Raw genomic sequence first — 21,379 nt, forward strand, 5'->3', positions numbered from 1 at the left:
TACCTTTAAAATTCCATCATTCACCTTTGCAATATATAGCTCATGGGACAAAATAGCCTTAAAAACTATCGTAGTATTGAATATGTACTTATGCACTTTATATTTTATTAAGTTGCTTGTTGTGCGATAACCATGCTTCTGGGGAACGCCATCAACTATTGTTGAATATCATGTGAGTTGCTATGCATGTCCGTCTTGTCCGAAGGATCTATCATTTTAGTGGTTGGAGCATGCAAAATTGTTAGAGAAGAACATTGGGCCGCTAACTAAAGCCATGAATCATGGTGGAAGTTTCAGTTTGGACATATATCCTCAATCTCATATGAGAATAATAATCATTGCTACATGCTTATGCATTTAAGAGGAGTCCATTATCTCGTTGTCCATGTTGTCCCGGTATGGATGTCTAAGTTGAGAATAATCAAAAGCGAGAAATCCAAAATGCGAGCATTCTCCTTAGACCTTTGTACAGAGCGGCATGGAGGTACCCCTTTGTGACACTTGGTTGAAACATGGCATGCAAAGATCCGGTAGTCCAAGCTAAGTAGGACGAGGTGCGGGCACTATTAGTATACTATGCATGAGGCTTGCAACTTGTAAGATATAATTTACATAACTCATATGCTTTATTACTACCGTTGACAAAATTGTTTCATGTTTTCAAAATAAAAGCTCTAGCACAAATACAGCAATCGATGCTTTCCTCTTTGAAGGACCGTTCTTTTACTTTTATTGTTGAGTCAGTTTACCTATCTCCTTTCACCTTAAGAAGCAAACACTTGTGTGAACTGTGCATTGATTCCTACATACTTGCATATTGCACTTGTTATACTACTTTATGTCGACAATATCCATGAGATATACATGTTATAAGTTGAAAGCAACCGCTGAAACTTAATCTTCCTATGTGTTGCTTCAACACCTTTACTTTGATTTATTGCTTTATGAGTTAACTCTTATGCAAGACTTATTGATGCTTGTCTTGAAGTACTATTCATGAAAAGTCTTTGCTATATGATTCACTTGTTTACTCATGTCACTACATTTGTTTTGATCGCTGCATTCATTACATATGTTTACAAATAGTATGATCAAGATTATGATGGCATGTCACTTCAGAAATTATCTTTGTTATCGTTTTACCTGCTCGGGACGAGCATAACTAAGCTTGGGGATGCTGATACGTCTCCAACGTATCGATAATTTCTTATGTTCCATGCTACTTTATTGATGATACCTACATGTTTTATGCACATTATATGTCATATTTATGCATTTTCTGGAACTAACCTATTAACAAGATGCCGAAGAGCCGCTTGTCGTTCTGCTGTTTTTGGTTTCGTAAATCCTAGTAAGGAAATATTCTCGGAATTGGACGAAACTTTCGCCTGTGGTCCTATTTTTGCACGAAGCTTCCGAAGACCGAAGAGATAACGAAGTGGGGCCACGAGGCAGCCGGGGACAGGGCGGCGCGGCCCGTGCCCCGGCCGCGCGGCCCTACCCCCGGGCACCTCGTGTGGCCCCCCGCGTTGCCCTTCCGCCTACTTAAAGTCTCCGTCGCGAAACCCCCAGCACCGAGAGCCACGATACGGAAAACCTTCCGGAGACGCCGCCGCCGCGAATCCCATCTCGGGGATTCAGGAGATCGCCTCCGGCACCCCGCCGGAGAGGGGATTCATCTCCCGGAGGACTCTACACCGCCATGGTCGCCTCCGGAGTGATGAGTGAGTAGTTCACCCCTGGACCATGGGTCCATAGCAGTAGCTAGATGGTCGTCTTCTCCTTGTTGTGCTTCATTGTTGGATCTTGTGAGCTGCCTAACATGATCAAGATCATCTATCCGTAATACTATATGTTGTGTTTGTCGGGATCCGATGGATAGAGAGTACTATGATTATGGTGATTATCAATCTATTGTTTATGTGTTGTTTATGATCTTGCATGCTCTCCGTTATTAGTAGAGGCTCTGGCCAAGTTTTTGCTCTTAACTCCAAGAGGGAGTATTTATGCTCGATAGTGGGTTCATGCCTTCATTGACACTCGGGATCGTGACGAGTAGGTTCTAAGGTTGTGATGTGCTCGTTGCCACTAGGGATAAAACATTGATGCTATGTCTAAGGATGTAGTTGTCGATTACATTACGCACCATACTTAATGCAATTGTCTGTTGCTTAGCAACTTAATACTGAATGGGGTTCGGATGATAACCTGAAGGTGGACTTTTTAGGCATAGATGCAGTTGGATGGCGGTCTATGTACTTTGTCGTAATGCCCAATTAAATATCACTATATTTATCATATCATGTATATGCATTGTTATGCCTTTCTCTATTTGTCAATTGCCCGACTGTAATTTGTTCACCCAACATGCTTTTATCTTATGGGAGAGACACCTCTAGTGAACTGTGGACCCCGGTCCTATTCTTTACATAGCATACAATCTACTGCAATTGTGTTTCACTGTTTTCTTTGCAAACATCTTCCACTCGATACGCTTAATCCTTTGTTACAGCAAGCTGGTGAGATTGACAACCTCACTGTTTCGTTGGGGCAAAGTACTTGGGTTGTGTTGTGCAGGTTCCACGTTGGTGCCGGAATCCCTGTTGTTGCGCCGCATCACATTTCGCCACCATCAACCTTCAACGTGCTTCTTGGCTCCTCCTGGTTCTATTCAACCTTGGTTTCTTTCTGAGAGAAAACTTGCCACTGTGCGCATCATACCTTCCTCTTGGGGTTCCCAACGGACGTGTACATCTACGCGCATCAATAATCACCATAACATAGTATTCTCTATCCATCGGATCCCGACAAACACAACATATAGTATTACAGATAGATGATCTTGATCATGTTAGGCAGCTCACAAGATCCAACAATGAAGCACAATTAGGAGAAGACGACCATCTAGCTACCGCTATGGACCCATAGTCCAGGGGTGAACTACTCACTCATCACTCCGGAGGCGACCATGGCGGTGTAGAGTCCTCCGGGAGATGAATCCCCTCTCCGGCGAGGTGCCGGAGGCGATCTCCCGAATCCCCCGAGATGGGATTCGCGGCGGCGGCGTCTCCGGAAGGTTTTCCGTATCGTGGCTCTCGGCATCGGGGTTTTCGCGATGGAGGCTTTAAGTAGGCGAAAGGGCAAGTCAAGAGGCGGCACGAGGGCCCGGATGACAGGGCCGCGCGGCCGTGGCCTCGGGCCGCGCCGCCCTGTCGTCCGGCCACCTCGTGGCCCCACTTCGACTCCTCTTCGGTCTTCCGGAAGCTTCGTGCAAAAATAGGACCCCGGGCGTTGATTTCGTCCAATTCCGAGAATATTTCCTTACTAGGATTTCTGAAACCAAAAACAGCAGAAAACAAGAATCGGCTCTTCGGCATCTTGTTAATAGGTTAGTTCCAGAAAATGCGTAAATACGACATATAATGTGCATAAAACATGTAGATATCATCAATAATGTAGCATGGAACATAAGAAATTATCGATACGTTGGAGACGTATCAGCGAAATGTAGTGCGGCGCAACACCAGGGATTCCGGCGCCAACGTGGAACCTGCACAACACAACCAAAGTACTTTGCCCCAACGAAATAGTGAGGTTGTCAATCTCACCGGCTTGCTGTAACAAAGGATTAACCGTATTGTGTGGAAGATGATTGTTTGCAAGAAAACAATAAAACAAGTATTGCAAGTAGATTGTATGCGATGTAAAGAATAGGACCGGGGTCCACAGTTCACTAGAGGTGTCTCTCCCATAAGATAAAAGCATGTTGGGTGAACAAATTACAGTCGGGCAATTGACAAAATAGAGAAGGGCATAACAATGCATATACATGATATGATAAATATAGTGAGATTTAATTGGGCATTACGACAAAGTACATAGACCGCCATCCAACTGCATCTATGCTTAAAAAGTCCACCTTCAGGTTATCATCCGAACCCCTTTCAGTATTAAGTTGCAAAGCAACACACAATTGCATTAAGTATGGTGCGTAATGTAATCGACAACTACATCCTTAGACATAGAATCAATGTTTTATCCCTAGTGGCAACAACACATCACAACCTTAGAACTTTCCGTCACTCGTCCCGGTGTCAATGAAGGCATGAACCCACTATCGAGCATAAATACTCCCTCTTGGAGTTAAGAGCAAAAACTTGGTCGAGCCTCTACTAATAACGGAGAGCATGCAAGATCATAAACAACACATAAGTAATAGATTGATAATCACCATAACATAGTATTCTCTATCCATCGGATCCCGACAAACACAACATATAGAATTACAGATAGATGATCTTGATCATGTTAGGCAGCTCACAAGATCCAACTATGAAGCACAATTAGGAGAAGACGACCATCTAGCTACTGCTATGGACCCATAGTCCAGGGGTGAACTACTCACTCATCACTCCGGAGGCGATCATGGCGATGAAGAGTCCTCCGGGAGATGAATCCCCTCTCCGGCAGGGTGCCGAGGCGATCTCCCGAATCCCCCGAGATGGGATTCGCGGCGGCGGCGTCTCCGGGAAGGTTTTCCGTATCGTGGCTCTCGGCATTGGGGGTTTCGCGACGGAGGCTTTAAGTAGGCGAAAGGGCAGCCTCGGAGGGGGTCTGGTGGGGCCAGACACTAGGGCGGCGCGGCCAGGGCCTGGGCCGCGCCGCCACCATGTGTGGGCCCCACGTGGCCCCTCTCTGACGGCTCTCGGGTGTTCTGGATGCTTCCGGGCAAAATAGGAACCTGGGCGTTGATTTCGTCCAATTCCGAGAATATTTCCTTACTAGGATTTCCGAAACCAAAAACAGCAGAAAACAAAGAATCGGCTCTTCGGCATCTTGTTAATAGGTTAGTTCCAGAAAATGCGTAAATACGACATATAATGTGCATAAAACATGTAGATATCATCAATAATGTAGCATGGAACATAAGAAATTATCGATACGTTGGAGACGTATCAATGGTCACACATTAAATATGTGGCAAGTTACATCAAATGCAAGAATAGACCTATTTATACAGCTTAAGGGTGTCAAAGTAATGGCTATAGGATTTTAGCATTTGCTTAAAGTAACCATTTACATTAGTAAACCAATATGTTAACATTTTGAATGTTCTAGCTAGTCATGTGTTTAATGGAAAAGAGCAAGTAATATAGAGCTAGTGGTCACATGGTCTAGCTAGCCAAGATGAAAGTTACCCATGAACGATACACGAATATAAAGCTTTTACCAAAATCCCACACATGAGGGACACATGGACGTAGGGTTTGAAATTAATTTTATGTTCAGAAACACAAATCTGAGAAGAGAAACCTTAAAGTCAAGTTTACTCAACTTCGCCCTTAACCGTGGGCAGGACTAACGAATAGTTTTACACCCTCCATATGTTGCACACTTTTCCCATATGGCATAAACCGAAGTTCACGCGGAGGTCTTTCCAAAATGGCTAACTACTTCTTTCTAGGCACGCCTGACGTGGGCATACCCTATTGGGTGAGATCCAACTGGAGGCCCACGTAATGATTACAAATCCCAGGAAGCATTGACGGTAACTAAGGAGCCGAAGCCTAGGAACCTAGCGTGCGGGGCAAGATCAAGCCCAAGACAGGAAACCCTAACTTGTATTCGACTCGATCATGTGGTACCTAGGACCCAACCTCCCATATCAAGGTTGGGAGGGGCCTCTGAGCGATCTATCTAAACCCTAGCCGCGCTACACCACAAACCGAACTACATCGACATGGCCATCAAGGCACCCCTGTAACTCATCGACCAATCAAGAACAAACAAGCAATTGTAGGGGTTTCCCTCCGAGGGCCTAAACCTGGGTAATTGTGTCCCTCTGTTGTTTATACGGCGACGAAACCACTAGTACGCTCTTTCCTTAAAATCTAAGTCCACCATCCATGGGCATTGCCGTGGTACCCCCACGTCAATTGGCGTTGTCCTTGGAAAACCTACGCGCTAGAGTCGTCTCTTATGTGGCTCCAACCTTTGCGATATACGGCTCGTTGATTCCAGAGGAATCGATTGCTTCGGATCTCTCACCTTCAGGACGCACTCGCCGACCCAACGCTCGGCCTTCAGCTCTTTCCACGAAGGAAATGATCTGACACTTGGATACATGTGTTTACACGTCAGCACGATGGGCGCTCTTCGCTTCCCAGATCCGATCTGTTCATCTCCAGGGGAATCGACATCATCATCAACCATCCTGGCACCTCCCGCGTCCTCTTCTGGTCGAGTGAGCATACTTGACATGTACCTAGTTTCCAAAGTTTTCCTCATCCGTGTTTCGGTTTGGTCGACGCCTCTCCGCCCATGCTATACCGAGGGGAGATAGAATAGGTCGGCTGCGCCCGACCACTCTCTCTCTCTCTCTCTCTCTCTCTCTCTCTCTCTCTCTCAAGTTCATTTTGATGCGGAACCCTATAGTCCCCATTCCCGTGACTGTGTGCACAACTGTTTGGTAGACCTCCGAAATCTCGTCCGTTGAGGTCATGCACAGGGAGACGACCGATAAGAATTTTAGGGAGTGTCTCAAAGCGACTGCTTGCGTCTCTTTGACTGCTTCATCGCCTACCGTGGGTATTCTTCCTCTGCGGATCGAGTGACCACAATAAAATCATGGCTGACAACGGCAAAAAAAAAATCGCAAAAAAATGACAATGGCAATGAAGCGGTGGCGACCTTCCCAAATGCGATGTATGCGCTTCTCCTCTCTTTGCTTGCAAGTACCTACTCCATATTCAGATATGCTAGATGTGCCACGCGTGTTATATGTGATTAAATATTTATGTGTTCATGTCATGTGAATTTAGATACATCTCACGATTTTTTTTGTTAATTTAGATACTGTAATTAAATTCACTCGAAAATTGCTTAATAACTTAGCCACTTCTTAGATGGCACAATAAAAAAAACTGAATTGACCTTCTGTGTGAGACTTGTTCTGTTTAATAATTTAAGTTATTGCCCGATACAGTAGTTCCTTTGGTATCGTGCGTAAACAAATGGGCCTAGATTCCCCGCCGTATAGTCAGAAAATTAAACAAGTCGCAAGCTTCCCAGGAGCTAGTGCGTACCGTCTATCCCCATTTCTTAATCTAGGTTGTCCCAATTCTCAGACTTCAGTGCCGTGTCAGTCTAGTGGAGTACTAGCGGTGTTTATTAATCCCTCCATCATTGCCTAATCCCTCCTGTCATCAGCAGCATTTCCTGATCGCGATGGCCCATGTCTGTAGTACATATCCTCACTTGCACCGTTTTGCTACTTAGTAGGAGTATTACTTTTGGGCAAACATATGATGATAGGCAAGCCGCAAGGCACCCATCCATGTTGTACTTTGGCAAATATGGCATTTCCCGACCACGGGAATCACAGGGGCTCGAGTAGCGATGAAGCTCTCTTTTCAGGTTCGAGATGTTGATGACTGTACGGGCTACACTTTAAAAAAAGTTTTTTTTTTGAGAGCAACCACATATTTCATTAATCGAACACCAAGTTACATGAAGCAACACATGTGGAAACTAAAAGACAAATCAGGATAAAATGATTATCCTGAATTTGCAGATAAAAACCTAAAAGATCGAGAAATACAAAACGATCTCTAGAGTTTCCTGCAACCACCGTAGCCAGCTCTGAAGACATAAAAGCCACAGTTTATGGTTTCCACGTTGTGGGTGGATGGCATTATTGGATATGGATGGGCTTAGGTTGCAAACCTGGTCTAATTCCATCCTATCCCTGCACTACACAAATAGGCCTTGCTGGGCCTGAATGTCCTTTCGGCTAGCTGTGGACTCTGCAATTCCTGCTACACGAATATGAATTGGTTTCGTCGATCAGTGTTCCAACTTCCAAGAGTCGGCAATGCAGCAAAGCTTTCAGAATTCAGGCACGGAACAGAAGACAAAGAACGTGTACCGTTCCAAAGAAGTTGAGCCTACAGTGCATAGTTTGTGTTGGAATCCACTGTTGGTCAGACAGGAGGTATAATAAGTAATCCATGTCGTTTGAGCAAAGCGGAATGCAGCATATCTATATTCCTATTTTAACATGCCATTTTTCGGTATTACCTCAAACTATGCACTGGCGATCGATACTGGTACTGACGTAAGTTACATGCACATATATTCTTACATTTGCGGGCTTGCAGCAAAGCACGGATCTGCGACGGTGACGGTGCAGTGCAGGGTGGGCCGGCCTGCATGCAGAGGAGAGGAGCAACGGCGGCAGCTCTCCTGATATAATTGGCAACAACAATGCCGTTGAGGTTACCATGCTTACACGAACGTAGCCGTTGCTGTTGCCATTTCCAGCTCCCCATCATGCACCCGTGCGTATATAAGCATGCGCCCACAAGATCTCACCCCGAAATCTTCCAAAGATCCACGAAATCCCAGAAACTCACACGAAGATCTAACGCTAGATCGTCATCGATCATGTCGACGATGACCGGCAACGACGTGGACATGCAGCCGGAGGAAGACCAGCTGGAAGGCGGTGGCAACAGTCCGAAGCGGTGCGCGGCGTGCAAGTACCTGCGGCGGCGGTGCGCCCACGACTGCGTGCTCGCCCCCTACTTCCCGGCGTCGCACCCCCACCGCTACGCTTGCGTGCACCGGGTCTTCGGCGCCAGCAACGTCGCCAGGCTGCTCCAGGTACGTGCTAATCCGCCATAATATTGACAAACCATCAGCAGCTAGTTTAGAGCTCGCGCGTGCCTGCATGGTCGAAGATTTACATCGGCGAGCTGTCATTTTGCAGAGCTTGCCAGTGGAGGAGAGAGGGCAGGCGGCGGAGTCGTTGGCCATGGAGGCGCAGTGGCGGGTGGGTGACCCGGTGTACGGATGCACCGGGATCATCAACCGGCTGCAGGAGGAGATCCTCGTCGCGCAGTGCGAGCTGGCCAGGACGCGGGCGCAGCTCGACATGGCCGCCGCGCGGCTACAGCTCCAGCAGCAGGCTCCCGTTCCTCCTCCCCCGCCGCCGCGTTGGCCGCAGCCAGCCGGCGACCACCACCACGTCGCCGTCGCGCAGAGGCAGGACGAGGCGCCGTTTCTTGACCCGGACGAGTTCCTCGATCTTGACGCATTTTGAACTTTGATCGATCGAGGAGTGCGTACGAACTACGAAGGCGCATGCATGCATGCTTGCTCTGATCGATGGTGGCATTGGGCGGTTTTTACCACAGAATTTAGTTAATGGCTGATGAACAAAATGAATAATGAAATGTTGCAATTTGTTTTCATATCTTTAATGTTGCTTAGTTTAGTCTCTTGTAGTTTTAGAATGTGGGGTGCGTACTGGTGCCTCAACATTTCATAGTACCATTTAACACGGATGTCATTTTTTAAATATACTTCCTCCATCTATTAAAAGATATCAAAGATTTATCTAAATTTTAATATATGCATGTATGAACTAAAGTGTGTCTTTAAAATTTAGACAAACTTACATTATCTTTTTATGAACATAGATAGTACTAAATCTCTCCATACCCAAACAAAAGTTCAGTTAAAGTTGTATTTCGAGATCAGGACCATGTCCGAGGTGTCGTCACTCCATACCAAAATTATCGTACCTAGCACTCCTTGTGGTATGAGATGTAGTAGGTATTTCCTTTTCTGAACATGGAAGATGTAGAGGTCTGGTATGTCAACTATACCCTCGCTTAAAAGTTATGGAAAAGTTTGAAAATTTGTATAGGCATATGTACAATACACAGTTATCGCGTAAAGAAAACTTTTAAATCTAAAATGATCAACGGCTTGAGAAATAGAGTAAGAATTCCTTAAAATAGAAAAAAATATTAAAATTATAATTAACTAGACCCTCTTTGTGCCTCCCACATACATTGGGACGCGTTGCACCTCAATACAAAACGCCGGGTGGGCTGTTCGTGAGGAACTCTTGGTCAATTTGATTTGTGCAACTTTTCTAGTGGTTCAAGTTCAAATCATCCGTGAGGAACTTTTATGGTCCATGCAACTTTTATGGCTGCAACCGCAACAAATCAGTTGGCCCAAAAGTTCAAGTTCAAAACCGCTCGAGAGGCTCTAAAATGCTAGGAAGGCTAGCACTCTTTATGGGCGAGATTTGAGTTTATCAGATTGGGGCTGCATACGCCTATATCGTTGCCATGCCAATATTTTCACAAAGTTGTATTTGGCATCGGTGTGAAATATGGTGAGAGATTTACATAGTTGACCGTTACAAATATCAGCATTTGCTATTTATAGTTGAACAAATAATATTATTCTATTCATTGCTAGAATTTAGCATCGAAGCAAGAGGATGCTCCGATTCCCCCTTTTTTTTCCTTTATTTGAAAATACCCTCACATATTTGTGGCTGGCTTTATACATCTCATTTGTAAGAAAGATGTCTGCTCAAGTTGCTGTATGGTCGACGCTTTCATTCTTTTTATGAATTTCAACAAAAATGCCATACTTTTTTTTGGATAGCCGCATACTTCCTCCATCCATGAAAGAGTGTACTTTCAATTTTTTTTAAAGAGTTAAACTATTTCGAACTTTGACGAAGCTGACACAAAAAATATAGTACTTCCTCCGTCCCATGAAAATTATCTGATTTTTTTTTAAATTTAGATGTATCTAGATGATATTTAGTGTCTAGATACATTCAATTTTTAACAAATCTAAGATAACATTGGTGGAACCGAGAGAGTAATATTATGATGCATATATGATGAACAAATATTTTTATCGTGAATTTGATGATACTAATTTGGTGGCATAGATGTTGATGCATTTTCGTAAAAGTTTAGCTTTGAAAAAACTTGGAAATACTCTTTGTTGGAAATACTCTTTCCTCGTAGAACACGGAGAAAAAACTGAAGCCGTCGCGTTTGGTCCGGGCGGGAGCTGGCACCTGGCAGCAAGAGGAAAACTTCAGAAGAAAGGCAACACAAACGAACGCGTGCGGAGAAGAAGCACCAAAGTCTGTGCAATTTACACGAAACCCCTCGGAACTCTTCACCCACCAAACATACCCCACAGTCAGGTCGTTCCCCTCTCCGTGCTCCTCCCCACTTCGATCCCCAATCTCGCGCGGCACGGCACGGCGAAACCCTAGCCCCGAGATCCGGCCGCCGGCGACGATGGAGGAGGTGAAGCTGTGGAACGACAAGCGGGAGCGGGAGCTGCTGGAGAGCCTGGCGGACCTGTACGCGATCATCCGGGCCACGGAGAAGCTGGAGCGCGCGTACGTGCGCGACCTCGTCTCCGCCGCCGACTACGAGGCCGACTGCCTCAAGCTCATCTCGCAGTTCAACTCCCTCTCCTCCTCCCTCGCCGGGGTCGTCACCATCCCGCGCTTCGTGCAGGCCTACCGCCTCGACTGCCCCGCCGCGCTCAACCGCCTCGTCCAGTCCGGCGTGCCCGCCACCGTCGAGCTCCGCGCCGCCACCGCCTCCTCCTCCGCGCCGGCCTCCACCGCGGCCTCCGCATCCGCCATCGCGCAGTGCGTCCAGAGCTTCATCACCGCCATGGACGCCGTCAAGCTCAACATGCTCGCCAACGACCAGGTCCGCCCCCTGCTCCACGACCTCTCCACCTCCATGGGGAAGCTCGGCACTGTCCTGCCGCCCGACTTCGAGGGGAAGGTCAAGGTCAACGAGTGGCTCGCGAAGCTGCACAAGATGGGGGCCGGGGACGAGCTCACCGAGCAGCAGGCCAGGCAGCTCAACTTCGACCTGGATTCCGCGTACAGCGCCTTCATGGCCTCGCTGCCCACTGCTGGCTTGTGAGCGAGGTGCGGCTTGGTTCTGATCTGGTCCTCTGTTTCTACTACTGTGTTGTGTTGTCTTTTGATCACTACTGTGAGTGCTATAGATGTGTAATTTGGATCGGGTTCTATTCTTTGTCAATAACAGAACCAGTTTTATGAAGAAAAAGAAATCCTGAATGGGTTCTGTTGCATAATCAGTATATATGGTGCCATGTTCCTCTGTGTTGTCCGTTAATTCTAGAGGCCTATGTTCTCTTCATTGGATATGTTTCTTTGCCAGTAACATAGCCAGTTTCATGAAAAATTACTGAATGCATTCTGTTGCACAATTGGTATATGTGGTGTAATGTTCCTTTGATGTTCATGGGAAGCTCGGTACTGTTCTTCCGCTGGACTTTGAGGTGAAGCCAATCTTCGGTATTTCATTTGCGTGCTAGGAAGAGACTAACTTATAACTTTCTTAGCAAATGATCACCGGATATGCTTTCACAATTCAAATAGCTGCTACACAATCTTACTCCCTCTGTCCCATAGTATAAGCCTCATACTTTTTGTTCTTACTTGTCACTTCAGATAAAAATTTATGAAACCTCGACTTGGTTTTGAGTTGTCCTCTGGGATGAGCTCACTGATCAGCAGGCTAGGCAGCTCAACCTGGATTCAGCGTACAGTGTGTTCTTGGCCTCCCTTCCCACAGCTGGTCTGTGAGCAAGGATTCGCTTGGTTCTGATTTGATCCGTTGTTTCTACTTTGTTATGGTGTTGTATTTCGATCACTGCCGCGGGTGCTATAAATGTATACTCTGGATTGGTTTCTATTCTTTGTCAATAATAACTGAGCCAATTTTACGAAATCTCCCCGGATGGATTATGTTCATAATCAGTATATACGGTGTAATCTTCCTATTTGACGTCCATTAATGGTAGAATGATTGCATATGTTCTGTTCGTTGGATATGTTTCTTGATTGTCAATAGTACAGAGTAATAAGCAGCTATTTATATTTCTATGTCTAATGATCTTTCAGTTTGGAAGGTTAATCCTGTTTTAATCAAGGGCAAGTGGAGCTGATTGCATTGATTTACTAGCTTTATGCACTAGCTTATCTTGGACTGGTGCATAAATACATGGAGGTTCAGTTATGAAAATTGAAGTCATGATATGTCTACCCTTAGTTGTTAACAACCAGGTCCGCCCCCTGCTCCATGACCTCTCCACCTCCATGGGGAAGCTCGGCACTATCCTGCCGCTGGACTTTGAGGGGAAGGTCAAGGTGAACGAGTGGCTAGCAAAGCTGCACAAGATGTGGGCCGGGGATGAACTCGCGGAGCAGCAGGCCAGGCAGCTCAACTTTGACCTCGATTTCGCTTACAGTGCCTTCATGGCCTCGCTTCCCGCTGCTGGCCTGTGAGCATTGCTCGCCTTTGTTCTGAGTTATTTCTACTTTGTTATGGTGTGGTATTTCGATCACTGCTGCGGGTGTTATAAATGTATACTATGGATTTGGTTCTATTCTTTGTCAATAACAGAGCTGATTTTACGAAAAATGCCCTAATGAATTCTGTTGCATAATTGGTATATAAGGTGCAGTGTTCCTCTGTGTTTTAATGGTAGAATGCTTGCTCATGTCTGTCAATCAGATATGTTTGTTTTGCTGTCGATATGTGAAGCAGTATGTGGCACTTTATATTTCCCTGTTCTGATGGATCCTATAATCTTTCAGTTTGCAAGAACAATCCTGTTCTAATCTAGGTCAGTTGGAACTGATTATGTTGATGTGTTAGCTCTGTGCACTATCTTGCATGGAGGTTCAGTTATGGAAATCCAAGTCGTGATATGTTGACACTAGGTGTTAATCAAATAGCACAATTGATTTGATAGTTTTGTAAGGATATTGTCTTTAAACAGGATAGGATCATACTCCCTCCATTTTAATGAATGAGGCGCCCTTGTTTTCCGTGTTTTTTCTTTGATCAAGAATTACTCCAATAAATATTGTTATTATAAAATTAGCATCATTAGAAAGTGTTCTTCAATATGAATCCAATGATGCTAATTACCTACAATATAATCAAGATATTGTTGCTCAATTTTCTGGTCAAATTTCGTCTTGGAATAGGTGTGATTCATCGAAAAGGAGGTAGTACTATATACCACCCTGCGAAATGTTGTATTTACTGATTCTGCGGAGAAAAAAAAGTCAGGTTTTGTATATAAATATTATTTATTTGAAAGCATCAGTTAATTATCCTGAAAATCTTTGGTATTTCATTTGCGTGCTGGGAAGAGACTAACTTATAGCTTACTAAGAAAATTATCACAGCATGCGTTTTCACCAGGCAAATAGAGTTTTTGTGGTGGTCTTATCTTTGAATCACTCAAAGAACTAATAATTGAAGTGTAATTTTGGGAAATCTGACTTCTATCAACGGATTCTTTTGCATATTGGGTATAAACAGTACGAATGTGCAGTTTCCTCAATGTGGAATGCTTGCATATGCCTGTTCATTTGGATAAGTATCTTCTCATCAGTAGATGTTTCGTCCTTCAATTTGCAAGAGTGATCCAATTGGACTGCTGGGCAGGTGGAACGGTTTCTACCAATTCTTCCTTACAAACCAAAAGAAAGGAAATGAGAAATAATAGAACATATGCCCAACAGTGCAGGTTATTTCTCTGAAATGGGTATTCTGTAAAGTAGCTTAGTAATGTGTTTTTTTTTTTAAATTAGCTTAGTAATGTGTTTGTTACTATTTTTGCCGAGTAAATACCTGCAGGCCACAAACACTAAGGACAGTTATGTCTTATGAATATAAATGCTATTTTCTGATCCTTAGTATCTTTTTTTTTGCATTGTTTCTGAAATTTGGTATATGTATGGTTTTTAGATTTTTGTAACATGCTAAATTTTGTTCTGATAAAAAAATAGTTAATTCAAGTTCAGTTTCCCGATATGAACATGAGATCATCTACTGAATTAGTATATATGTAATTTTCAAATATCGTTTGAATTTGATAGTACAAAAAATACTAATTGTAGCTTGGACATGATGCTTGGCAGGACATTGTTCTGACCAGGCCACGTCTCATCTTCCCTTTCTCCATGCCTTGCGTAGTCTATTCATTGTTCTTTGGTCATATTACATTCTTACTCTCCAAGATCAGTGCGATACATTATGTGCCACCAACTTTACCATGTACTATACTGGAGATCGTATGATCCCAGTTTGTTGCAAATCATTTTACCCGTTTGCAAATTATACTCTGTAATGGATTTCCTTTAGATCGAACACCAAGGAATCATTTTTTTTCTGCTCGTAGCTTTCAGAATCGAAATGATGGCATTTGGAAAGCATGAAAGGTCAGTGATGGTGATGGCGAATAAAATGAAAGAAGCAGGTAACCTAACCCACCAGTTCGTGGACTTTATTGCTTTTTATGCGCTAACACCAGGTCCATCTACATCAGAAAATAGTTCTTTGACTCTTACATTGTATGCAAACTAATGAGATTCCACTGGGGAAGCATCTGTCTATTTAGTGGCTGGTGAGTTGCGGAGCCCAATACTACTAACTGCCCAGAGCTATATTTGTCCCGGTTAAAGCCTTGGTTACGGCACTCCCTCATGTAAATAGGTGCTCTTTGCATAAAGTACTTAACTAGTAACATAGTTTCATATCATGAATTAACTGTCACTTGTTTTTATTTTGTCGGGTGTAACTCAGGCTACTTATATTTTATTGATAGTGAGCTATCCACAGTGGATACTGTTTAGTATTTCAGCGTGTCCAGCTCAGCTGAATTTAAGAAAAGGCAACTGGCTGGATGACAGAGGCCTCGCGTATCAATTGTTGCCTTCTTGACCTGCTCCTTGGAGAGTTCTGCATCTCATTTCTCTTGCAATACAACACTAGCTCCAATCTGCCTCTCTGGCAACCTTGCATCCGCCTTCGTCGCCGTGCTGCTCCAGTAACTCTGATCGTAAGGTCCATCATCTGTCTAAAGCTACCAGTCCTGTACTATTTTAACTTGCTAGGATCCCCCCTCAGTTTTTCTCTACAAATAGTTATGTTGCCACAAAGAAGAAAGAGAAACCTTCCCAGCTGTATTGCATTTCTCTTTTGCAGTTCACTAATTTATCTCCTTGTTTCCCTGACAGATTGTTCATCCATTGCTGGCTTCACCACTTGTCTTCCATTTCATCAGTTCATATACTCTCCTCTGGCACTTTTGGTGCTCTTCTTCCATTTCATCTCCTCTGGCAGTTCTGTTGCACTTGCTCGTCTTTCATTTCATCAGTTCGTGTCATCCCCTCCCCCACACAGCATGATAACAGAAAGCCAAAAGAAAGAGGGAAAACTGTAGGTTTTGCTCTTGTTTGCTGTAATTTACCAGTAGTAATAGCTCCTCCATTGACCCCTCAATGAACGCACACAAAAAAAGAAAAGCAAATTTCTGCCTTTGGAGTTCTTTTACTTGTTTTCCATCATTTGCCTGTTAAATTCTTTCGAAGTTCCCTCCATTTCTTGTCTTTACACTACACGTTAGTCCGTGATTCCCAAAATACGAAGAAAACACACACACACACACACACAAAAAAAAGCCGCAGTTCCATGGCAGAGGTGGTGTTAGCTGGCTTATGGTTGGCGGCATCGCCGATTCTGAAGAAGCTCCTTGCTGACGCTTCATACCTTGGGGTGGACATGGAGAGTGAGCTCCGGGAACTAAAGACCACCATCATGCCGCAGTTTGAGATGATGATTGAAGCAGCTGACAAGGGCAACCACAGGGTCAAGTTGGACAAATGGGTCCAGGAACTCAAAGAAGCCTTCTACAAAGCTGAAGACTTGCTTGACATGCGTGAGTACAACCTCCTCAAGCGCCAAGCAAAAAGCGGGATGGATCCTTCACCACCGCATACCTCCTCGACCAGCACTTCCAGTCCTGCGACCAACTGGTTTTCCAATGTGCGCTCCAAGAATAGGAAGCTACTTGGCCAGCTGAAGGAACTGAAGGCAGTTCTGGCAAAAGGCAAGGAGTTGCATCAACTTCTTTGCTTACCAGCTGGTAACAGTGCAGAGGGCTCCGTTCTACAGACAACCGTTGTTCCTCAGACCACATCATTACCACCTCCGGAAGTAATCGGTCGCGACAAGGATCGCGATCATATAATAAACCTTCTTACCAAGCCGGTTGCTGTTGAGGCTAATTCAGCTATACATTCGGGTTTGGCCATTGTTGGAGCAGGAGGCATGGGAAAATCCACCTTGGCGCAGTATGTTTACAGTGACAGGACGGTTCAACAATATTTTGATGTCCGGATGTGGGTGTGCATCTCACGCAGACTTGATGTCCATCGTCATACGCGGGAGCTAATTGAATCGGCAGCTAAGAAGGAGTGCCCGCGTTTTGATAATCTGGACACTCTCCAGTGCCGATTGAGGGACATACTGCAAAAATCAGAGAAATTCCTGCTTGTGTTGGATGATGTATGGTTTGATGATTCGAGTAGTCAGAGGGAATGGGACCAACTGTTAGCGCCTCTAGTTTCTCAGCACAAGGGAAGCAAAGTCTTGGTAACTTCTCGACGGGATACATTTCCTGCTGCTCTTTGCTGTAAAAAGGTGCTCCGTTTGGGAAGCATGGAAGATACTCAGTTCTTGGCACTCTTCAAATATTATGCCTTCACTGGAGCAGAAATCGGAGACCCTTCATTGCTTGGAAGGCTAGAAGAGATTGCAGAGAAGATAGCTAAAAAACTTGGACAATCTCCTTTGGCTGCAAAAGTTGTGGGTTCCCAGCTGAAAGGGGGAATGGATATCTCTGCCTGGAAACATGCTCTAACTTTAAAGATTGACAACTTAGATGAGCCCAGAACAGCCCTGTTGTGGAGTTATCAAAGGTTAGATCCACGTCTGCAGAGGTGCTTTCTATATTGCAGCTTGTTTCCAAAAGGGCACAAGTATAACATTGATGAGTTGGTTCACCTGCTGATAGCGGAGGGACTTGTTGATCCTGATCCGTGGAACCACAACAGGAGAATGGTAGATGTTGGAAAGGATTACCTCAATGAGATGGTTTCTGGATCTTTTTTGCAACCATTTTCTGAAAGATTTATGGACATACGCTACATTATGCATGATCTTCTTCATGATTTGGCTGAGTCGCTCTCTAAAGAAGACATCTTTAGATTAGAAGATGATAAGGTGACAGAAATACCATGTACCGTTCGACATCTATCTGTTCGTGTTGAAAGTATGAAACAGCATAAGGACATTATCTGCAAGCTACATAATTTGCGCACCGTTATCTGCATTGATCCACTTACAGATGATGTGAGTGATATTTTTCATCACGTTTTGGAAAATTTGAAGAAGCTGCGAGTACTTTATTTGTGCTTTTACAATAGTAGCAAGCTACCTGAATCTGTTGGTGAATTGAAGCACCTTCGGTACTTAAACCTCATCAGAACTTCCATTGCCGAATTGCCTGGATCATTATGTGATCTTTACCACTTACAGTTACTTCAGCTCAGTGATAAAGTTAAGAGTTTGCCTGCCAAACTCTGCAATTTAAGCAGGTTACAACATCTTGAGGGGTATCGTGAGTCATATAAGTTGTTTGAAGAACCTCTGCCTCAAATCCCTTATATAGGCAAAATAACTTTGCTCCAACATGTTAAACAATTTTGTGTGCAAAAGCAGAAGGGATGTGAGTTGCGTCAGCTCAGAGACATGAAAGAGCTTGGTGGCAATTTAAGCATCAGCAGTCTCGAGAATGTCACTGGAAAGGATGAAGCCTTAGAATCGAAGCTATATCAGAAAAGTCATCTTGGAAGCTTGTGCCTTGTTTGGAGTTGCAATGATGGCATGAATGCAGCGGATCTTTTACAGTTGGAGATTCTAGAAGGATTGAGGCCACCGCCTCAGCTGAAGGGCCTCAAAATCAAGGGTTACAAATCTTCCATGTATCCCAGTTGGTTACTTGAGGGTTCTTATTTTGAGAATTTGGAATCTTTTAAGCTTGTTAATTGCAGTGATGTAGAAAGCCTACCACTCAATACGGAGCTATTTAGGCATTGCTCTGAACTTGTGCTAAAGAATGTCCCAATTCTGAAAGAATTATCTTGCCTTCCAGCAACCCTTACACTCTTATCGATTCACAGTTGCCCAATGCTCATGTTTATTATGAATGATGAACTAGAACAGCATGATCAGAGGGAGAACATCATGAGAACAGACTACTTGGCATCACAACTTGCTTCAATATGGGAGGTGGATTCTGGAAAGGAAATTAGGCAAGTAATATCGTCAGAACACTCTTCTATGAAGCATTTGATTACATTGATGGGTGCTGATATTTCACATCTTCAAACCCTTGAAAGTGTTCTAGAAATAGATGAAGTATTTGTGAAAGAATATATCATCAATGCATGGATATGTTGCCACGAGAAGAGGACAAGACTCGTTTATGGAAGGAGCATCGGGCTGCCTCTAGTTCCACCTTCAGGCCTTTGTAAACTTCATCTTTCTTCCTGCAATATTACAGATGGGGCATTAGCTGTATGCCTTAGTGGTCTTACTTCACTGAGATATTTGTCCTTAGAGGAGATCATGACTTTAACTGCACTTCCGTCTCAAGATGTCATCCAACATTTGACAAAGCTTGACTTGTTTATCAAACATTGCTGGTGTCTTAGGTCATTAGGGGGCTTACGAGTTGCTACCTCTCTTTCAAAGCTTAGATTGATTTCCTGCCCTTCTTTAGACTTGGCACGTGGATCAGATTTAATTCCATTATCCCTTGAGGATCTCTGTATACATGGGTGCGTGGTTGCTGCTTATTTCTTCAGTAGTGACTTGCCGCACCTGACAAGTCTTTCCATGTATCACTGCAGAAGCTCTGTATCCTTGTCGATTGGTCATCTGACCTGCCTTGAATCATTATCTCTACAAGGTATCCCTGATATGTGCTTTCTTGAAGGCTTGTCTTCTCTGCAACTTCAGGACGTATATTTAATAGATCTTCCAAAGCTAACTGCAGAGTGCATCACACAGTTTCGAGTCCAGAAGTTACTCTATGTTAGCAGCCCTGTGATGCTCAATCACATGCTCTCGTCTGAAGGTTTTACAGTTCCACAATCTCTCTCTCTTGAAGGATTCAAGGAGCCATTTGTGTCATTTGAAGAATCTGCAAATTTCACATCTGTCAAGCGCCTGCAATTATTCAACTGCGAAATGAGGTCCCTGCCAGGAAATCTGAAGTGCTTCTCTAGTCTGACGGCACTCGAAATCCATGATTGCCCCAACATATCATCTTTACCAGATCTGCCATCCTCCCTCCAACATATATGTGTTTGGAATTGTGAGCGCTTGCAGGAGAGCTGCCGAGCACCTGATGGAGAAAGCTGGCCAAAGATTGCACATATCCGCTGGAAGGAATTCAGATGAACTGTGATTCACATTCACAGCTACAAAGAAATGGGAAGGTAAAGTTTCCACCAATGCCTTTGCAAAGAAACTTTTACAATATTCATTTCATTTCTTTGATTTTTCAAATACTTCATTATTTCAAAATTTTCATTCACTCCCAGGAGCATGCTCTTACAGCCCGGGACCTTGTCTCCACTGCCTGTCAAGAGTTGGGAGTGCCTCAAGCTCACTTTTACTTCAACTGTCTGCATGCATCGCTCTTCTACACTCAACCGCTCAACCAAATGTGTTGAGACGCGTGTGTCTAAATTTGAATCTTTTATATAGATGTTATTATTTTGTTATCATGTGTGGAATATATGCTTTGATTGGTGCCGGTTGTAATTGTTATCTGTTGTGTGCTGAAATAGTGAGATGTACTTTGAGATCCCATGTGCGGAGTACTCCTGAATGGCTAAGGTCCATAATTGCATATAATATGTACTAGCTGATCTTCTGCAGTTCATGTTTGGAGTTTCCTTGAGGTCCCATATGAAGCAATCTGAATCACCTGTAGAGGTTCAGCCGTTCACGATAGCCACCGATCACTTGCTCCGTTCAGGACGACATCAGATTGGATTGGCTCGGTTTGGATTGCCGTGCAGCTAGGATTAGAGCATTTCTCTTTGGTTTCGTCACCAACTCACCATATATGTATATCCTTGGCCCGATTTATTCCTTCCACATGTACCAGATAAAATACGAGTGCCTCGGATCAGTGATGTCATAGCACGTAGTTGTTGAATCCCATGGATCAACTAGCTCAAGATTATGGATCAACTAGCTCAAGATTTGAACCACATAAAAGAGATGAAATTAGTGGAAACTTATCTTAGCATGTGGAAACGTCATCTAGGGCTTCAAAGATGAAGCCCCTTGATTCTTCTTCTTCGGGACAGCTCTTAGAACATCTAAGAGCTGCTGGTGAGGCCTTCCCATGGTTTCTGTGCTGGCTGGATTGGGCAGCGTGGAGAGGCTCTAGATGTGTGTTCATCCTTCCTTATTCTTTTTAGATAGCCTCTCCACATATATATATATATATGAGCACAGCACCATGGGGGGACCCACCTGTCATTGGATAATATATGTGCCTCCAATCAAGGCACTGAAGCACCGCCCTACTGTAGCACCGGCTTACTATAGCAGTGTACTGT

At 44.2% G+C, this 21,379-nt stretch overlaps 1 protein-coding gene and 1 pseudogene across 1 annotated transcript; both read left to right on the forward strand.

Annotated features, from left to right (window-relative positions):
* The first annotated feature begins 8,454 nt into the window (after positions 1–8,454).
* LOC124691138 (LOB domain-containing protein 24-like) lies at positions 8,455–9,103 on the forward strand. The gene is made up of 2 exons (XM_047224414.1): positions 8,455–8,664; positions 8,771–9,103. The coding sequence occupies exons 1-2, from the start codon at positions 8,455–8,457 to the stop codon at positions 9,101–9,103; spliced, it is 543 nt and encodes a 180-aa protein (XP_047080370.1).
* Positions 9,104–11,041: 1,938 nt separating this feature from the next.
* Positions 11,042–20,233, forward strand: LOC124691139 (annotated as a pseudogene).
* The last annotated feature ends 1,146 nt before the right edge of the window (positions 20,234–21,379 follow it).

The sequence above is a fragment of the Lolium rigidum genome, chromosome 2 (assembly GCF_022539505.1).
Source record: "Lolium rigidum isolate FL_2022 chromosome 2, APGP_CSIRO_Lrig_0.1, whole genome shotgun sequence".
Lineage (NCBI taxonomy): Eukaryota > Viridiplantae > Streptophyta > Magnoliopsida > Poales > Poaceae > Lolium > Lolium rigidum.

Coding starts and splice junctions, on each gene's coding strand:
- LOC124691138 (XM_047224414.1), top strand. CDS start 8,455: ATGACCGGCAACGACGTGGACATGCAGCCGGAGGAAGACCAGCTGGAA. Junction 8,665..8,770: donor ACGTCGCCAGGCTGCTCCAG/GTACGTGCTAAT, acceptor GTCATTTTGCAG/AGCTTGCCAGTGGAGGAGAG.